Raw genomic sequence first — 18,229 nt, 5'->3', positions numbered from 1 at the left:
GTCCATTTTTAGATGAGTTCTATAATCAATCATGTTAAAAATGTTGGCTTGTCTAGATTAAGACTCTTTCTTACTCCCTAAATAATTTAATACAAACTACCTTGTTATGTAGCTTACTTTATCTAGAAATATTTAAGATATAGAAGTGGTTGTGGTGAGATATGTAAACATTATGCCATTTTATGTCCAAGACTTAGACAAACATGGATTTTGATATCCTTGGGGTATTTGGGAACAAATCTTCCAGATACTAATATTGCAAACAATGGAATATTGCTAGGCAATAAAGGCAAAGTATTAATATATGTTAGGATATGAATACACCTTGCATATATTTGGCCAAGGGATAATTACAAAAGAAAATAGGTTGTATGATTCCATGTACATGAAATGCTCACAAATGGCAATTTCTATTGAAGCAGGATGCTGCATAGGTGAAGATAAAGAATGGGATGACAGCTAATAGCTATAGAATTTATATGGGGGGAGTTAGTGTTCTGAAATTATTGATGCTTTCACCCTACTGAGTATAATTCAAAAGGGTAAGTTTTATGGTATGCAAATTATACTTCAATAAAACTATTACTAAAAAAAGCAGCAGAATTTAATTGATGTATTATTTTAATATTTCTGTTTATGTTTTCTTCTTGTTGTCCTTTCAGTTTGGGATCTTATTTCCAGAGATTTGTTGATTTTTTTAACTAGCTAATCTTAATTTTTTATTCTCCATCCATTCACTATATTTTCTAACTTTCACAAATCAAAGATTAACCAGAAAAAATGGATGCTTCTAGAGAAAAACTATTGTTTGAGACATTTAACATGTGACTAAGGTCCAGAACTGCTGTAGGATATTCTGTATGTTATATGTGTTGTTGATGGAATAAAAGTAACAACAACAGCTAATAGGTTGTATCATTTTTATAGTTAAGATCAAGACAGAACACATAGAAACTCAATTGTAAAGATAAGCATACAGCTGACTTCCTATCTTGGATTATAGGATTTCAGGATACAATAAGACCTGAGGAAGTTAGTTGAAGATATAACATTAATAGACACCTTGTACAAAATATTCAAATTTGGGGAATTTCATTTCACAGAAAAATACCAAAAATTCTCTTCCAAAACAAGTATGTCAAAATACTTCATGTAGATTATTGACAAGTCATAGGACTCAATCTTTTCTGTACCTCTCAAGTATATATATAAATAAAGACACTTTCAGAGTGTCTTTATAAGTGACAACAATCCTTTAAAACCCAGTTGCCTTTTCAGTTTTCAGTTGCCCATGATAAACTTCTGTCCAAAATATCGATGAAAAACTCCAAAAAGAAGTTCCTAACTTTTAAATGTATGCCATTTTGAGTAGCATGACAAAAACTTCAGTGTCCTGTTCAGAATATCAACGGTCCTCTTCATTAAGTGTATCCGCACTGTATATACTACTTGTTTGTCATTCATTTAAGGAGACGTTTAGTTATCAGAATAAACGTCATGCTTTTATAGCAGTTGTATATAGAATCTGGTATCATCTCCAGTTTCAGGCATCCACTGGGGGTCTTGACTCTATCCACAGAGGGTAAGAGGGAACTACTGGAGTAATACAAGTCTTTAAATCCTAGACATTTTACTGTTTTTGGTGCATCTTCTTACGCATTTCTTCAAGAGCTGCTTCTTTCTCTTTTAGGATTTGCTTAAGTCTTCTTATTTTCTCATCTCTGATGGTTTCTTCTAATTCTGGTGGTGTCACTAGAAAAATATCTTCAGTATAGTTTTTATTAAAATAATTACTTGGTTCAAAAGATGTACTTGAACTTAATGTGCCTTTTTCCTGTTTTTCATGGGAGTAGTGTTCTACCTCAGTTATCTTGTCTTCCTTGGTTGTGCTATGGCTTGTGACACTGTTTTGTTGTGGTATGTCTGCTGCTGGTAAAATACTAAGCAGTTGGGAATTGGTAACATCCGTTCCATTCATGACCGTGTTACCAGCTCTCTTAACTTTTCTCCTTTTTGTGTAATCCATCTTCTTAATAGTTTTTGCTTTTCTTTTCTTAGGAAAACTCTGTTGCAATGTTAAATAAGACAAAAAATAATGTTATTGCTATGCCACATGCTCTCAAATCAAATATTAAACAAATAGCAATTAAATTTGATTCTACAAATTTTACTGGGGATATAACTATAGTAAAAATTGGATGCTACTAATGTAATGTGTAATGAAATGTCACAATCATAGTCCTAGAAAACAAGCTAGTTTATTTACATGGTCTTGCTTAAATTGGGTATTAGAAGTCATCCTAACCTACCACTAAAATGAAACAGTACCTGAGATAAACAATTGATTTAATTTTTCATTCATTTGCAAAGTAGGCACATGTAGAAACTTCTCCTTAAAAAGGTTTATCTGAAAAGGTTGAAGTTCACAATACTATATTATAAGGTACATAAGCATGACTAATAGTATAGTGCATTACTGACTATATATGCTGCTTATGAATGTATTGTTAATACTTCAATGAAGATCACCATGCTCACATTTTCTTTTATATTTATTTCCTTTAGGTAATTCTTTAAAACAGGATAACTAGTTGAAATGCTTTTGACTATTTGTTACATTACAAAAGGAAAAAGCCAGGTGACTGAAAATACTTAGAACTCAAATTAGGAATATATTTTTATCTGTGTGTAAAATTCCTTTTGTCATGGCTTAGTATGAGATATTTGCAAATTTGGCAAAAAAAAAATCATCATTCAATCTACTGCTCATTAAAAACCAGATAAAAGATAAATATAACTCTGTATCTTTGTCATAACTACAAAAATATCATATAGTTAAAAAAAATTACCTGTTTTATTTCTTCTTCCTTCACCACAGAGTCTGCATCTTTGTAAGAACTACTCTTCATCAAACTGCTAAAGGAATCAAAACCTTTTCTAGAGCCCAGATGGTCAGGGATTCGAGTAAGACACACTCTCAAATCTTTAGTGAGACCAAATAGCTTTTTAAATTCAGCATCACTCTTCACATATGATGCCTTAGTGTTGCTTCCTTGAGAATACTTCTTGTTATTTCTTTCTTGAGAATCTTTCTTTAACATTGATGCCATCTCATACTGGGTCTGGAACAAGAGAAGAAAACACAAACAATATTGCTAATTACTCAGATCACTCTTGCAGACATGCAACTAAGCAATTAGCTATTCTCCCATAAAAGAACAATTCATATTTTAAAAGATTTGCACTTCATTTATTTTTACCATGCATTCAAAAACTGAATTTAAATGAATACAAACTTAAAATATCCATACAATTACTCACTCTATTGTACAGAAAAGTAACAAAGGTCTATTCTCAAGTAAATGAGGAGAGACTAGATATGACAACAACTTTAAAATAATCTGGGCCGGGCATGGTACCCTATAAATCCCAACACTCAGGAGGCAGAGGCAGGACGATGGTGAATTCAAGGCCAGCCTGAGTTACATATCGAGGCACTAAAAAACAAAATAAATCAAAACAAAAACTTTACATAACAACGTGTGAAGAATGTAGTCTTCTGTAAGTTTAATGTTTCCAACCAATCTCATTTTTTGTTAGAATTCACCTCCTTAGTCTTTAAAATTCAGTGATTTTTGTACTGAAGGGGACAGACACTAACATTACTAAGCAAGCAAGCAAGCAAGCAAGGAAAAAGTGGCTACACATGTCCTAACCAGATAATGGTAGCTGATAGATATGTTATAGAATTAGAGGAGTCAGAAAGGGCTAAAAAGAAATACACATCTTCAAAAGGCCAATCCCCGCCCCCCAAAAATTTAAAGCTCAAACACTCAAAGATGTTGATAAAAATTCTATTTGACGGAAAGGTTCTGACATCTTCTATTTCACCCATTTCATGGTACTTAAAAAAACTGTGGATTTTTTCCCATGACCATAACCAAAAACAAAGCAAGAAAAAAAATGTAAAGCTCTACCCCAAAGTTTCCATCTTTAAATCCTGTCTCTTCTATGAAGTTAATTTTTTATATACTAAACATAGGCTATTAAGATTATATGCAGTATACACATGTATGCATAGTCATCCAATCTTACTAATCCTTGAAGACATCTCACCCTCCAATTCTTCTGCACTTAGTTCTGCCATTCTGCCTTACAGATTTGCCAAGCTAAATAATGAAAGAGGAAGATGCTGCTTAGACTCTATCAACTGTACTCCTCTACTATTTATTCAGATGAGAGCTTTAAGTAAGCACGTGTGGGTGGGGTGTGTATGTATGTAGGAGACAGTATCAGACAATTTTGAGGATTAAGAAATATTTTCCACAGAGATATACAAAATGAACACCCTGACACGGGAAAATTACCTGTAATTCTTGGTCTCTGAAAACACACTGTTGTGAAGTAACAGTTGCTGCATCAACAGAGGAACGTATTTTCTCTATGCTCTGGATGAGTTTTCTTTTTCTGGGGGCATTCTGTCCTGTCCTAAATCCATCTGGAAAGACTGGGTTTGTAAATACAGTCTTACTCTGTTTAAGGTAGATATTGGATCGGTTCATAGTATGTAGGTTTGTCATAGAAAAAGATGGTCTCTCCACTTTTTCCTTCTTCACTGCTTTTAGATTGGTCATGGAAGCAAGCTGGGTATTTGAAAGTGATTTTGTCTCCAACTGGAAAGATTTACTTTTAATCAAAGCACTATATACCTCTTTGGATGTTTCTGTGCCTGGACTTGAACTTACTACCTGTGATGAATCTTTCCTTAGTGGAATATCAGAAGAAACAGAATTCTGTTGGTTATTTTGTGATGGCAGACCACGTGTCCCCTTTTTAGTCAACAGATAGACTTTCCCATTAAACATTACCAAACCATTATCTTTAATAGGCACATTTATGGGTTGTGTCCCATTAGAACTGATGGTATTCAACAGAGGTGTATTTACAGCATTATCTCTCATTTTTTTTCTACCTATAAAAGTTTTTAAAACCTTTGAAGCCACATTATTTGATGACTTAACAGGAACAAGGGATGGAATACCAGGCTGTAGACTCTCTTGAAAATTCCATTTCATTTGAGCAGCTTGAGAATGCTGACAACCTTTTAACTGTGTCTCTGTAGCAACATTCGGTAGAATTTTCATGGTATTTGATATCGTTGGTTTGGGGTAAATATTCTGATAGTTCTTGGTAACTCTATTTTTCACTGAATTTACAGGTGATACAAAAATAACTGTTGGTATTTGGGAGGGTTCAACTGTTCCTGAGGTACTTGTGGCTGCAGTTGCAAGTGTCTTTTGCTGAACTGAAGGAGAAAAGGTTGATGCAGGTGTAGAATTCACTTCAGCATGGGCTGGAATCTGTAAATGATGCCCAGAAGGCAAAACTGAAGAATTCACATTCACTGGAAAACTTGGGTTATTGACTACAAAGTAAGATGAATCATTTTGTGTTGAGGGAGGAATAGCAAATGTCTGCATGGTGAGTCCATCAATTTTCACACCATGACTCTCAACTTTAGAAACTGGTGGTGTAAAACTTTCAGTCCCCACAGAAGTAACTCTACCTTTTCCTGATGTATCTACTGTTCCTGTAAAAAAATATTTTGTAGTATTGGCTGGCTGAAAAATGGGCAATTGAACTGACGCACTTGTGGAAGAGCTGGAAATCTGAGTTTGAAAAGTAACTTGAACTGGTTTTCCTGTATCCCCTTTCAAAGCATCAGATACCACTGGAGACTGAACTACTGGGGTAAGATTTCCAGAAGATTTAGTAATTGGAAGTAATTGCAGAAGATTTTTTCCATCCGTGCCAATCGTCTGAACTACTTGGTACATGCAGCCTGAAACACTTAAAAAAATATTTTGAGTAAATAAACACAACATACTACAAGTTATATACATTTTATTTAAAACAAGTATTTGCAATTACTTTAGATACTAAAATTTAGTAACAGTATGTAATTTTAAGTCTGCAATGTAAAAGATAATGGAACAGACTTTGAAGAAGAGATAAAGATATAAGCAACTTTGATTCAGATGTCACAAGTAGGTTATGAAATCTTAACATTTATTCCAAAATGAAAAGGTTTCTAAAGTTGTACTCAAACATAGTGCTATTAAGACAAGACTCTTCACATTATTATCATTCTCTTCTCCTTTAATTTCTATTCTCTTCCTTTATTTTACCAAGCAGAACTGTTATTTCAACTCTATTTTGCTACTTTTATCACTCTCCCACCTCCAATTTGTTCTATCTTCTTCCCTTGACAAATTCTGCCAACTTTTTTCTCTTGTTTGAGATCTCTCATGTGGCAATATTTCAGTTTGTTGATTTAATGAAAATACTCATGTAGAAACCACTTCCTTCTTGGATTATTGTTTCCATGTATGTGATAGATGCTCCACAGCCCTTGAATACAGCAATTATTTCTAATGCTTTTACTATAAAACAAGCTGAACATAATATCATGGAAATTTTGGTTGAGAGGTTTTCCATACAGGTATAGCATACTTGAAAGGAATATATTTTTTAGATTAGTCCACTGCAATCTCCATTCTTATGAGCTATTTTTTAAATACAAATTGTCAGGTTTATAAAAAGCCAAGATACATTAATCTCTGCATAATCCATTTGGAGATGACTTATCAAATTATAACTAAAACCACCTTTCAGATCCTAGAAAGTATAGTGCTCTCATGTAATGCGAGACAATGACATTCCTCTACCCAGGTACTTCTCTCCTATACAACTCTACTTGGAGCTTAAGTCTCAGCATAAATGATACTTCCTAAGAGACACATTCTCTAGCCAACTTAACTATCCTTTTCCTTCCTTCATAATAAACTTATTGCAGTTAATTTCCTTCATGCCACATATTCTTATCATATACCTATGTTTATATCTACAGATGATTTTCATGCTAAAGTCTAAAAATGTAACCATGAAGTCCACAAATTGATATGTTCTTAGATGATTAAGAATAAATGAAGAAAACCTTAAAGACACACATTAATTCTCAAAAGTGTAAAGGTCTGTTTTACAACCTACAGGTGTGATTTTAAAATCAAGTATAAATGAAAAAAACACACCCAAAATTCTATGTATCCTCACTACAACTGAAACATGTTATCCTCGAAAGTTTTGAAACAGAATTCTGTGTATGAAAACTTATACTAGCTTTTAGTAGGTGTAGAGAAGTATAATAAACACAAGGAGAAGTCTCAGTTCTTGCTTTCAGGGTTTGAAGACCCACCTGCACTATCTCTGCAAAAAGTACATTGTAAGCACAACATGAATTTATTCAACATTAAATGAAAATGTACTCAGTGAGAGATAAGCATGGTGTCTCATGCATGGAATCTTAACACTTAGCGGGTGGAGGAGACTGAAGGTGAACCTGAGCAAGAGAACAACACCAAGTCTCAAAACCAACTAACGAAGTACCGAGTTTTATGGTTCAAACACCAGGCTTTGTTAGGGAAAATGGGTCAGGCTAAACCTGACCCATTCTGGTTTTATGTTAACTCACAGGCATGTAGTTTTCAGACTTTAAAAAGATGAAAAACACTTCAAAAAGGAATTCTATACCAAGTTCTGTTAGGAGACTAAACTGCAGTATCCAAAAATACAAAGTTTTATTATCACACATTGGCTGCTGAGCTGCAATAGAGCTAAATAGTTCCAAGAGAGACAAAATGGTTCTCAAAGTCTAAATATTTACTATCAAAACTCATAAACGATGTAGTTGCTGAATCCCCCACTAAAACCAGGTATATAAACACAGACAGGTAATTATCATGAAATAAAGTGATATATTTGAAGAAATAAAAAAGTGCTTGCACCTGAACCTTTTCCTAAAAATATTCTTATTCGAAGACTTTCAACCATCTTTGACAACTCATCCTAGCTAAAGAATATTAGTCTTTTTACTCTGTACTCTTTTCCACATAGTTTCCTAAGTACTAAATGATTCTGTATCATCAATAAAAATTTTGTATCTGTAGCTTCTTTGGGATACAAGATATATATCCAAACTCTCCCTGGACATTTTACTCAGAATCTTGTGGGCTCCTGAAACTCAAAATGGCCAGAATGTCTTCCTTTCCATACTCTCATAATTCCTTGGCATCTCATCTTAGGGGCCTGTGTCAGAGTACACAAATCCTGTTTTCTTACCCTGCTGTAGTGAATCCACTATAAAAAAAAAATCCTGTTGACATTAATAAAATTTTCCTTATCTGTAAAATTCATTCCTATAATTCTACTAAAACTTCATTCTCAAATATTACCAAGTATGTCTTCACATGTAAGTCTGTCTTTCACCCCAGGCTCTACATGTTCTGTTGCAAATGACACTTTTTTGCGGGGGTTTGGTTTTGAAGAGAGGGTTTCTCGTGTAGCCCTGAATGTCCTGGAGCTCACTCTGTAGACCAAGCTGGCCTGGGAACTCACAGAGATCTGCCTGCCTCTGCCTCCAAGTGCTGGGATTAAATGTGTGGTATCACAACTGCCTGATGCAAATAATACTCTTACTACACCTTCCTCATGAAGCTTTTCTCTTTCATGGTTCCTATTGTGTATAATATGTTCTCTTGACTTTCTTAATGTCTCCTTATTAACGTTCCTGTATGTTAAGTATTCATCCTCGATTATTCCCCCAAATACAGTTATTTCCCAATTCATTTTAACATTGTTTTTTTCCTTCAAGATATTTTCCCCTTAAAGATTGAACTCATTTTCATGGCTTCAACTACTTCCCTCAATTATCTCCTTTGCAATAACGGCAATTATAGTTATATATTTTTACTCCTAGCCCCACTATTACTCCTCACTCCCTTATTTGTAGTCTTTTATCAAACATTTTAATTTAAATATCATCATTTAAAATCCAACAAGGTAAAATTAATCTCTATTAAAACTAGTACTATATTCTACTTTCCAATCATGGAACAGTGCTGATTGCAAGCTCACATAGATTAATTACCTAATTAGCTTTGACTTATTATCCTTCTTATAAATTTTTAATTCATAGCACCATGAATACATGGTTATAAAAGATAAACAGCTAAGAAACATATCCTAAAATGAATGAAACATCCAGACTATAAAGTTTTCATTCTTTTACTAGGTCTTCCCCATTTTGTTTCCACTTCTTTCTTACTAGAATATCTAATATCTAAATTAGCTCCCATCATCTCGTGTCTCGAATTCTTCATCTCATCCCTGTATTCTGCTCTGGTGTTTAGCCTTTCTGATTCTAACTGCTGTTGGCTAGCATGTAGCTATGAAAGATTAATGCTGGTTTTACAATGTTGCTTCATACTCAGTTTTAAATTAATAATCATCATTGCCAATCCAGTTCGCCAAAAATAAAACTATAATCAATAGCTACACCACCATTACCTGTAACTTCTTTACATGAAATCTCTGCTCTTATCAAAGAAACTCCTTTATGCCATGTGCATTATTTAACTAAGTATTCTTTGGTCCATCACAACAACATAAAATGAAGTTCTAATTCTAGCTCTTCCATAAAATATCTGACAGTCATACCAACTCAACTTTTGTCAGCTTTGGACTATAAAGCATTATTGATATTATTCCAGTTAATATTGGAATATAATGCTACCTACTTTAAAAAAGGAATTAAATATTGTTTGTCATAGTAACACTGAAATTCCTTAAGATGAGAAACTCAATAATTCTACAATTATTTTTCAAATACCAGGAATAGTAAACCCTCAAAAATATTACATATATAAAAAAACAACAGCGTAGTTCTTTCCAATTGCCAATCCAAGAAAACTAGTTCAATAACTTGTGATTAGTCCCCTTTGATATAAATATATTTCATTTATTAGAAAAATATGTCTAACAAACCAGAAGCTTCAACAGAAATAACCTATATTTTATAATTATTTGTATTAATACAGAGCAAGTATATTTCAAATGGCATGTAACTGAACAAATTACACTTTTAATGTCTCACATGTTATAGGCTACACGGTTTCCCTATTCTTGCTTTACAAAGAAATACACTTTATATAGTACATTTTATATATCTGTCTACCTATATTTACAACTGCCACTTCCCTGTCAAAGCGACAGAAAACAAAATGCAGCTTCTTCCAAGTCTACATATCATTAGAAATTCACATCATCTACCACAGACTGTAAATTCTTTAAGGACAGATTATCCTATTCATAGCTCCGCTGTGCCCAATAGAGCAAATTAACATGCTAAATTGATTCCTACAAGCTATTAAAAATGATTTGATTTACTGACAAATGAGTTCTTAAAACTAAACTGAAATGTAGACTTCTAAAGAGAAAAGTAATAAATTGAATAAAATTCATACATACTCTTTCAACTGATATACACATTTTCCAGCTTTAGTAGGAATCTCCAATTTAATAGTTTAACCAAAATCACACTCAGACTCCACTTTCTTAAAAATATTCTATTTTCTTAGAGATCACATTCTGTGGCCTAATGTCACTAAAACTAGAATCAACAAGATACTTCATCCCATAATCCAGTTTGGACACTTAGAATTATTAGTGCACCAGCTACATTAAACCACCTGGTATTTGAACTGAGAAACTACACTGAAAAAAAAAAAAACCCCACTAAATGTTAAGACTTAAAAGAGAAAAGAGAAATACATTAGAAAGATTACTTCTAATTCTGGCTCTTCTACCTACTGGCTAACTGATTTTAGAAAACCTACTTAACTATAGCAGCACACGTCTGTAGTTCCAGCTAACTTCGGGGGCTGAAGTAGGTGTGGGAAATCACATGAGTCTTGGTATTCAAGACAGTCAGGTCAACACAGTGATAGCCAATCTCAAAATTAAAGAGTCTTGCTAAATGTGCTAACAAAACTATGTAATCTCTGAGGTTTTTTTTTAACTATTCTAATATGGATATGCATCATTCATGTATTAGAAATGGAATGATGAACACCATGGAGGCTAATAAGCATTTTATAATTTTGAAAATAATGTATTTTTCAGCTGTTAGGAGACCATTTCCCTTCTCATTCTACTCTAAAGTTGTAAAGACAAAACTTCACAACTAAAGGCTTCAAGCAGCAATGAGACATTTTCTTTCCAAGGGAACCAAGCCACATTCCGACAGTAGTAATTTTAACAGGGCATTTGTGTGTTTGTCTTATCTAATTCCAAATATTGACCAGAAAACTGGCATAACATCTCGAAAGAAATGGTAATTTGCTGATCAGGTCTGCCTATTTTTTATTCCACTTCTTTAAATCTAGTCCGTATTCTCTACCACCGAATCCAGGCCCTCAGTATTTCTCAAAAATCACCTGAAATCTAATCCTTATTCTAAACCAGCAGTGTCATTAGTTATCCAAACTTCACACCTAACTGCATCATCCTATTCTTAAAATTTCCTGACCAATCAGTCTCCAAAGATGAAGTCATTGCCAGACTGAAGCAACCCTTAGGAGCTATTTTCCCACCTGAGGTACACAAGTGAGTAAATAAGTTCTCAGTGCAAACCTGAATGAGATGGATACTACTGCACAAATATCCAGATTTTGCTCTGCACTCATAAAATTGAGTTCCCTATTTTTATGCCCAATTAAATGAGATAAATTAAATAATAAACATCCTTATCACAATACTGAATTTTCATTAAAAGTAACTCAAGAAAAGTTCAAACATCTACAGAAAAGAAAATCCTATCAATTTTACAAAGAAAACAAATAACAGTGCCATATATATATATATATATATATATATATATATATATATATATATATATATCTTCCAATAAAACAAAGAAGCAACATTAATCAAATTATTTACATAATTACATTTCAACATCAGGCATGTTATTATTAAAACAAAGTATGTAACCAGTAAGGAAAGTGTCAAACACCTCAGGAAACCATCTGGTGGTAAATGCCCCAAATATGTTATGATAATATCAGACAATTTAAAGAAATAAAAGCATGTAAGTATAACAAAGCACCAACACAGAAACAAATGAATAAATTTGAAATGACTTTTATGAAAGTAACCAAAACATAATTGAATTTAAAATGTTCTTCAGAGTTCAAAATTTGCCAAATTAGTAACTGTTTAAAAGAGAATCTCAGTGTTCCAAAACTTTTATGTATCACTTAATCTTACTCCTAGAATTGAAAAAGAATGCTGTCTTAAACACCTGCTATAAACTATATAGTACATCAGATATCACAAATATACAGGCACTAAAATATAGGAAAAATTAGTTATTAAAAAGTAAAGTAGTTCTACCTTTGCCTATAGGATACAATCTGTTTCCAAATTTCCACAAAATATACATATTACCAAAGAGCTGTCTCTTAATGATATATAATGGTTCTTCAATATCAACAGCTCACTATTTACTATTCACGACTTTTTTTTGTACCTACACAGTAGTAACTTCCTATTACTGGGAAGTAGTACTTCCAGTTACTGGGAAGGCTGAGGCAGGATGAACACTTGGTTATCAACCCAGGGATTTAAGGGAAAATTCATTAAAAACAAACAAAAAAAGCATTATTTTTTCATCGCAATTAGGGTTTGTATCTACCTGTAACTAAAAGAAATCTACTTCAGGCTAAAAACGGGACACAAAGTTATATTCTTGTAATAGTAGTAAACATTAAAGTAATCCTTTCTTTCTTACATTATTTCTTGTTTCTTCCTTTTCTGTTATCAAAATATTCTTAGGCGCTATTTTGATCAGAGAGTGGCGCATTAGTCTCATAAATACTAATAAATAATGAACAAAGCTGCAATAAACACCAGGCAGTCTTTTTCTTCAACTGCAAATCCCCTTTCATGAGTTTTGCTTAGATTTCATGCTGTTCATTTACCTTCTTACAGACATTTACTAATCTTTGCTTCTCACCATGATTCTCAACAACCATGGAAGTCATAAATTAAAACATTTTTCCTAAAGAACATTTTGTTGTTCTCGCATTTATTTCACCTGGATTAACACAAACTTAAAAAGTTATTGGTGATCTGTTTTTTAACCAGAGAAGTCTGTCGCAGCCTGTAATCCTAACACTAGGCAAGCCCAGGTTGGACTGAGGACAGCTTCTGCTATATAGTTTCCTATCCAGCCAGAGCCACAAAGATAGTGTAGGAAATAGTAAGCCAAACTGTCCAATGAGATGCACTCCCTTTACACCAGTTTCAAATGCGCTGCCTGGAAAAGCTGGCTTAACGTTTAAACTTTTCACTCTTCTCCATATTAGTTGAAATTTTAAATACTAAAGTCCCTTCTTCTAGAACAACTTTTTCTAAGCACATTAAAATGTGACTATTTCACTTGAAGGTCCAGCGCCCCGGGGCTGCATTTGCTAATCCAAATTGTGTGTTTTGCTGCCTGTGCTTGAGATTCTTCCAGAAGGATTCTGAACACCTGGAACGTCGCCATGTTGCTTTTCTTCCGTGGGTATCTACTCCGTCCGCCTATGAAATGCAAGCCGCTGGCGTCCTGCGCGCCTGAGTCCAAGAGAGGCTAACTGCGTCACCATCTGAGGGCGTTTTATGTTTCCTGGAGGAATGTGCGCCCGGAGCTCTGGAGCGCCAGGGTGAAGGCACTGTGCTCGCACAGCCCCGCAGCTACCCCCGCTGTGTGGCTCAACGTCAGCCAACGCGGCCATCTGACATCCTAAGACACAGGGTGCGGGCGGGCGCGTGAAGGGCTGGGAACTGGTACTTACCAATGCGAGCCTGAGCCTGAATTTTCCTCTGCGGTTTTCAGAAAGGCGTTCTGGAGACTATTAGACATTTTAGAGGGGTGGGAGGGGACAGGGCAGGGAGTAGTGTGGGGACAGGGTCCCCAACCCGGGCGCGAACCAGAGGGTGTGTGGAACCGCAGCCACTGAGGGGCGTGATGCGGGCGGCAAGCTGCGTGACCGAAGGCACTGAAAAGAGGTGCCTTCCTGGCTTCGGAGGGAAGTGGCTGTGGAAGCCGGAAGACACAATACGGCGACCGCACCCTCCCAGATTCAGGCAGGTTCAGACGAGTCTCTGAGCCACGTGACGGGCCAGAGCCAGTCAGAGCGGACGCGGGGGGCGGGCCATCGATGGCGCCGCCCCCCGCACTGCCGCGTCTGAGAAGACCGCGAAGGCCGGGCGCTGGGGACCGCGCCCAACTGAGCGGGCAGCTCCAGCGAGCGAACCTCTGCCCCGAGGTACTGCTTTGTCACGTACGGTTACCAAGGCGAATGGATCGCTGTGGCCCCGCCCTTATGACGTGGCCCAATCGCCAGCGAAGGTTGATGTCTCTTCTTCCGGATCAAAGGAGGAATCAAAAGAGAAAGTTCTCTCGCTGCCTACGCGAAATAAAATATTTCCGGGGTCAGTTGTAGATCGTCTGCTCTTGTGCGTGCATTTTTGCATGCCAAAGGCGTCTCACGTCTTCCTTTGCTGCTTGCTTCAGTAGATATGGGCGGGCATTTGGTAGTTGCCACAAATTATTTAGAAGCTTTATATACCTTCCTGTGGCTAGAATTTATTCTTTTTTATTTTGAGTTTCTTTTTTCTTTCTGTTTCTTGAAGTTTTGCCTCTGGATTATTCGATTAACCATTTCCTCCATGCCCACACTCATGTCTGTTAAAACTGTATTTTACTGTCGTATATTTGATTCTCCAAGTCTCTGTACGTTTGTATCTTTGAAACGCTTGTTTCAATTTTCCGAGAATAGCGCTCAGAAATCTCTAGAATCATGCAATTAAGCGACTATTGCGCAATCACTTGGGATCACACTGATTAATGGGTAGAAGAAATTCTTGTTCGGTTCAATTAGGTGTAATGTTGTGAAAGTGGTTTCGAAGATACAATTTTATTTGGTATACACAAAATTGTATGCTCCACTGTTCAAATTAAGGACAGTTACAAGGAAGACAATTTGGAGGTTCACATAGTTATTTTAAAATGGAGTTACTTACCAGGCTTAGTGACACTCACATGTAATCCCAACACTTGGAAGGTAGAAGAAGGAGGATATGGAGTTTAAGGTCATCCTTGGCTACTCAGCAAATAGAAGACCAGCATGTACTACATGAAAATGTCTCACAAAAAGGAAAGAAATAGAAAGGAGGAAGGGGTTTACCCATTTCCCTAATTGCTAAATGTAGTGGATATTTAAAAACTTCATGCCTTGATATGTTAACAGAAAGTGGTATTTTCCAACTTCTGCATAACACATTTATTTTTCAATAAAATACCTCCCATACTAAAGACAGAAAAGAAAGTGGGCAGCCCTTAATGCTCTCTTGCTTCTGACCATCTTTTGTTTATGAAATCAAGCTTTTAAAAACTAGCCCTTTTCCAGGCATTGTGGTGCATGACTTTTTGTCCAGCACTGAGAAAGAAAAAGTAGGTAGGTCTCCGAATTTGAAGTCAGCCTGGTCTCCATTGTGAGTTCCAGGTTAGCCAGGGCTACACAATATGACACTATTTTAAAAGGCTGGGCTATTCAGACTTTGGAAGGCAGTAAGTTTCTGTGAAAGAAAAGGAGAAAATTTGGCAGAGAGAGGGGGTGGGGGGGGAGGGAGGGAGAGAAAGAGGAGGGGCATTAGGCTGAGATGTAGAATTGCAAAAAAGTCTTATCTCAGTCCAAATCTGAAATAGTCTTCAAAGTTTTCCCATGGAGGATGTAGACATGAGGCTTTATGCTCCATGATAATCAGTTACTGAATCTATGCTGTGACCAAAAGAAAACTAGGGTTTCATACCCATGTGTAAGAAGGAATTCTGTAATCAAGAGGCTGATTGCTGAGGCATGTCTATTGGCAACAGTACAAGCAGCTAGAATAAAAAAGACCGTGATCATATCTGAAGAAAATTCTAGGAGCTGGATCACAGCATCTCATGTGCTCATTAAACAACTCATGCAACCATTTATAGCAATTAATGCTGTATATCTCACATTTAACATCTTTAGTCAGCAACACCATTAATTATTCTTTCACTCTTGATGTCTTGGCAATATACTTTAGTGTGTTTCTTCCTACCTTTTGATCTACCCAGTGTGCCATGAAGGTCCATTCCTGTATTTATTAAATAAGTGAATTCTCTTTAACTGTTCCTCTCATTTTCACAAACTGTTTCTCTTCAGCTGCTTATATCTCAGCTCATGATTTTAATTACTACCTCTAACCCATTATTATGCTACAAAATGCATACATAATAACATGTTCCAGGCATTGTTCAGTGCTTCATAAATAGATACTCATTTGCTCCTAAAAGCCAGTAAAAATATTATACTGAAATGAAGAAACTAACCATATGTCAGGCAAATACTCTCTGGAAGTCACATAGTTGGTGACCGGTGGAGTTAAGTTCCAAATTCAGGTTGTCTGTTGGAAGATTCTATGTATCTTGTTCCTAACTTACAGATCTCTATCTTCAGTTTTTAGTTCTCATCAGATTTGGATGTAGCTGGATTTTCATGAGCACTGTTGAGATCCATTGCATATTATAAAATCATCTTGAAATGAAATATGTTAAAAATCAAAATTTTTACTACAATTTCATTTTTGTTTCATCACAAGATAGCAGAAGTCACTGAAAGACAGTGAATTCTAACAGGAAACAGATTATATTTGAAAATAGGACACACTCTTTTGCTATATCCAAGAAACACAGCTTAACATCAAGGATAGACATCACCTCAGGGTAAAAAGATATTCCAAACAAATGGACCTAAGAAGCAAATTGGAGTATGCATTTTAATACCTGACAAAATAGACTTTAAACCAAAGCTCATCCGAAGAGATAGGGAAGGATACTACATACTCATCAAAGGAAAAAATCCACCAAGATGACATTGCAATTCTAAACAATTATGCACCAAACACAAGGGCACTTAAGTCCATAACTGAAACACCACTATAGCAAAAATCATGTATTGGCCCTCACACAGTGATAGTAGGTGACTTAAGTACTCAACTCACACCAATAGAAAGGTCATCCAAATAAAACTGAAACAAAGAAACATCGAAGATAAATAAATTACATCATTAGTCAAATGGACCTAATAGATATTTACAAAATATTTCACCTAAACATAAAAGATAATACCTTCTCAGCAGCTCATGGAACTTTCTCCAAAAATGAACCACATACCAAGACACAACACAAGCCTCAACAGACACAAGAACATTGAAATAACAACCTGCATCCTATCTGACACCACAAATTAATGCTGGATATCAACAACAAGAGAAACAATAGAATGCTTACAAACACATGAAAACAGAAAAATTCACTACTGAATGAAAAAAAAAATGGGAACCCCAGTGGAATTATGCTGGTCAGGTTCAGGCTGCATCAGTCAGAAGAATAGATGAGTGACTTACCTGCCCATAGAACTGTATCACTCCCTAGTGTCTGTTTCCAAAGACTAATCCCACAACCTTGCCTTTCCAGCCCACTGCCTGATCTGTTGCTGGGCTCTGCTCCCAACCCCAGTAGCTTCTAGTCACAAGTACAGGTGCAGGCAGAAGAACAGCCATTCACCCCAACTCCAGCAAACTTCAGCTGCTCAGGTACAGATCACATCAGTTAGAAGAATAGGTGCAGGCCACACCAAGCTAATTGCCAGAAGGCCACATCTCAACTTGGACAGAGACTCCCTACTAGATCAGAGGTCATTCCAGCTGTCAGAAATCCAGACCACAAACTCTAGAAGACCAAAGAGTAAACAGAAACCATGGAACAAAACATCCATTCAACAAAGATAAACTCAGAAATCAGGAACTAGAGCTAATCATTCCAAACCCAGATGCCTAAACGCCAATGTAGGAATGCAACCAACAATAGCCAAGGAAATATCACACCACCAGAGCTCAGCTATCCTATGACAGCAAGATCTGAATATTCCAACACAGCTGAATTACAAGAAAATGACATTAAAAACAACTTTATGAAGATGATAGAGGTACTTAAAAAAGAAATGAAAAAACTCCCTTAAAGAAATCAAGGAAAAGACAGTCAAAACCGTGGAGGAAATCAACAAATTCCTTAAAGAATACCATAAAAGGAGAGAGAGAGAGAAAGAGAGAGAGAAAGAGAGAGAGAGAGAGAGAGAGAGAGAGAGTAAGTGAAGGAAACCTGAAAATTGAAATAGAAGAAATAAAGTACAAACTGAGGGAATTCAGGAAATGGAAAATCTGGGAAAGCAAACAGGAACTACAGATACAAGCA

General features: G+C 35.7%; 1 protein-coding gene across 4 annotated transcripts in view; it reads right to left on the bottom strand.

Moving 5' to 3' along the window:
• Window positions 1-906: 906 nt before the first annotated feature.
• Lrif1 (ligand dependent nuclear receptor interacting factor 1) overlaps window positions 907-18,229 on the bottom strand; it is an 84,372-nt gene continuing 67,049 nt past the window's right edge. The window contains exons 1-5 of one of the 4 annotated variants that reach the window (XM_059266055.1): window positions 13,737-14,219; window positions 4,368-5,850; window positions 2,850-3,122; window positions 2,329-2,407; window positions 1,948-2,065 (exon numbers count right to left, since the gene is read on the bottom strand). In XM_059266055.1, the coding sequence (XP_059122038.1) occupies window positions 2,055-2,065; window positions 2,329-2,407; window positions 2,850-3,122; window positions 4,368-5,850; window positions 13,737-13,804 (1,914 nt within the window). In that variant the 5' untranslated portion in view covers window positions 13,805-14,219 and the 3' untranslated portion in view covers window positions 1,948-2,054. Of the gene's footprint in view, window positions 2,066-2,328; window positions 2,408-2,849; window positions 3,123-4,367; window positions 5,851-13,736; window positions 14,220-18,229 lie in introns of those variants that run through there. The other 3 variants (XM_059266054.1, XM_059266058.1, XM_059266057.1) reach the window with 3 other exon arrangements.

The sequence above is a fragment of the Peromyscus eremicus genome, chromosome 6, assembly GCF_949786415.1.
Source record: "Peromyscus eremicus chromosome 6, PerEre_H2_v1, whole genome shotgun sequence".
Taxonomy (NCBI): Eukaryota; Metazoa; Chordata; class Mammalia; order Rodentia; family Cricetidae; genus Peromyscus; species Peromyscus eremicus.
Note: the sequence above shows the minus strand (reverse complement) of the source record. Positions and strands in the feature narration are given on the sequence as shown.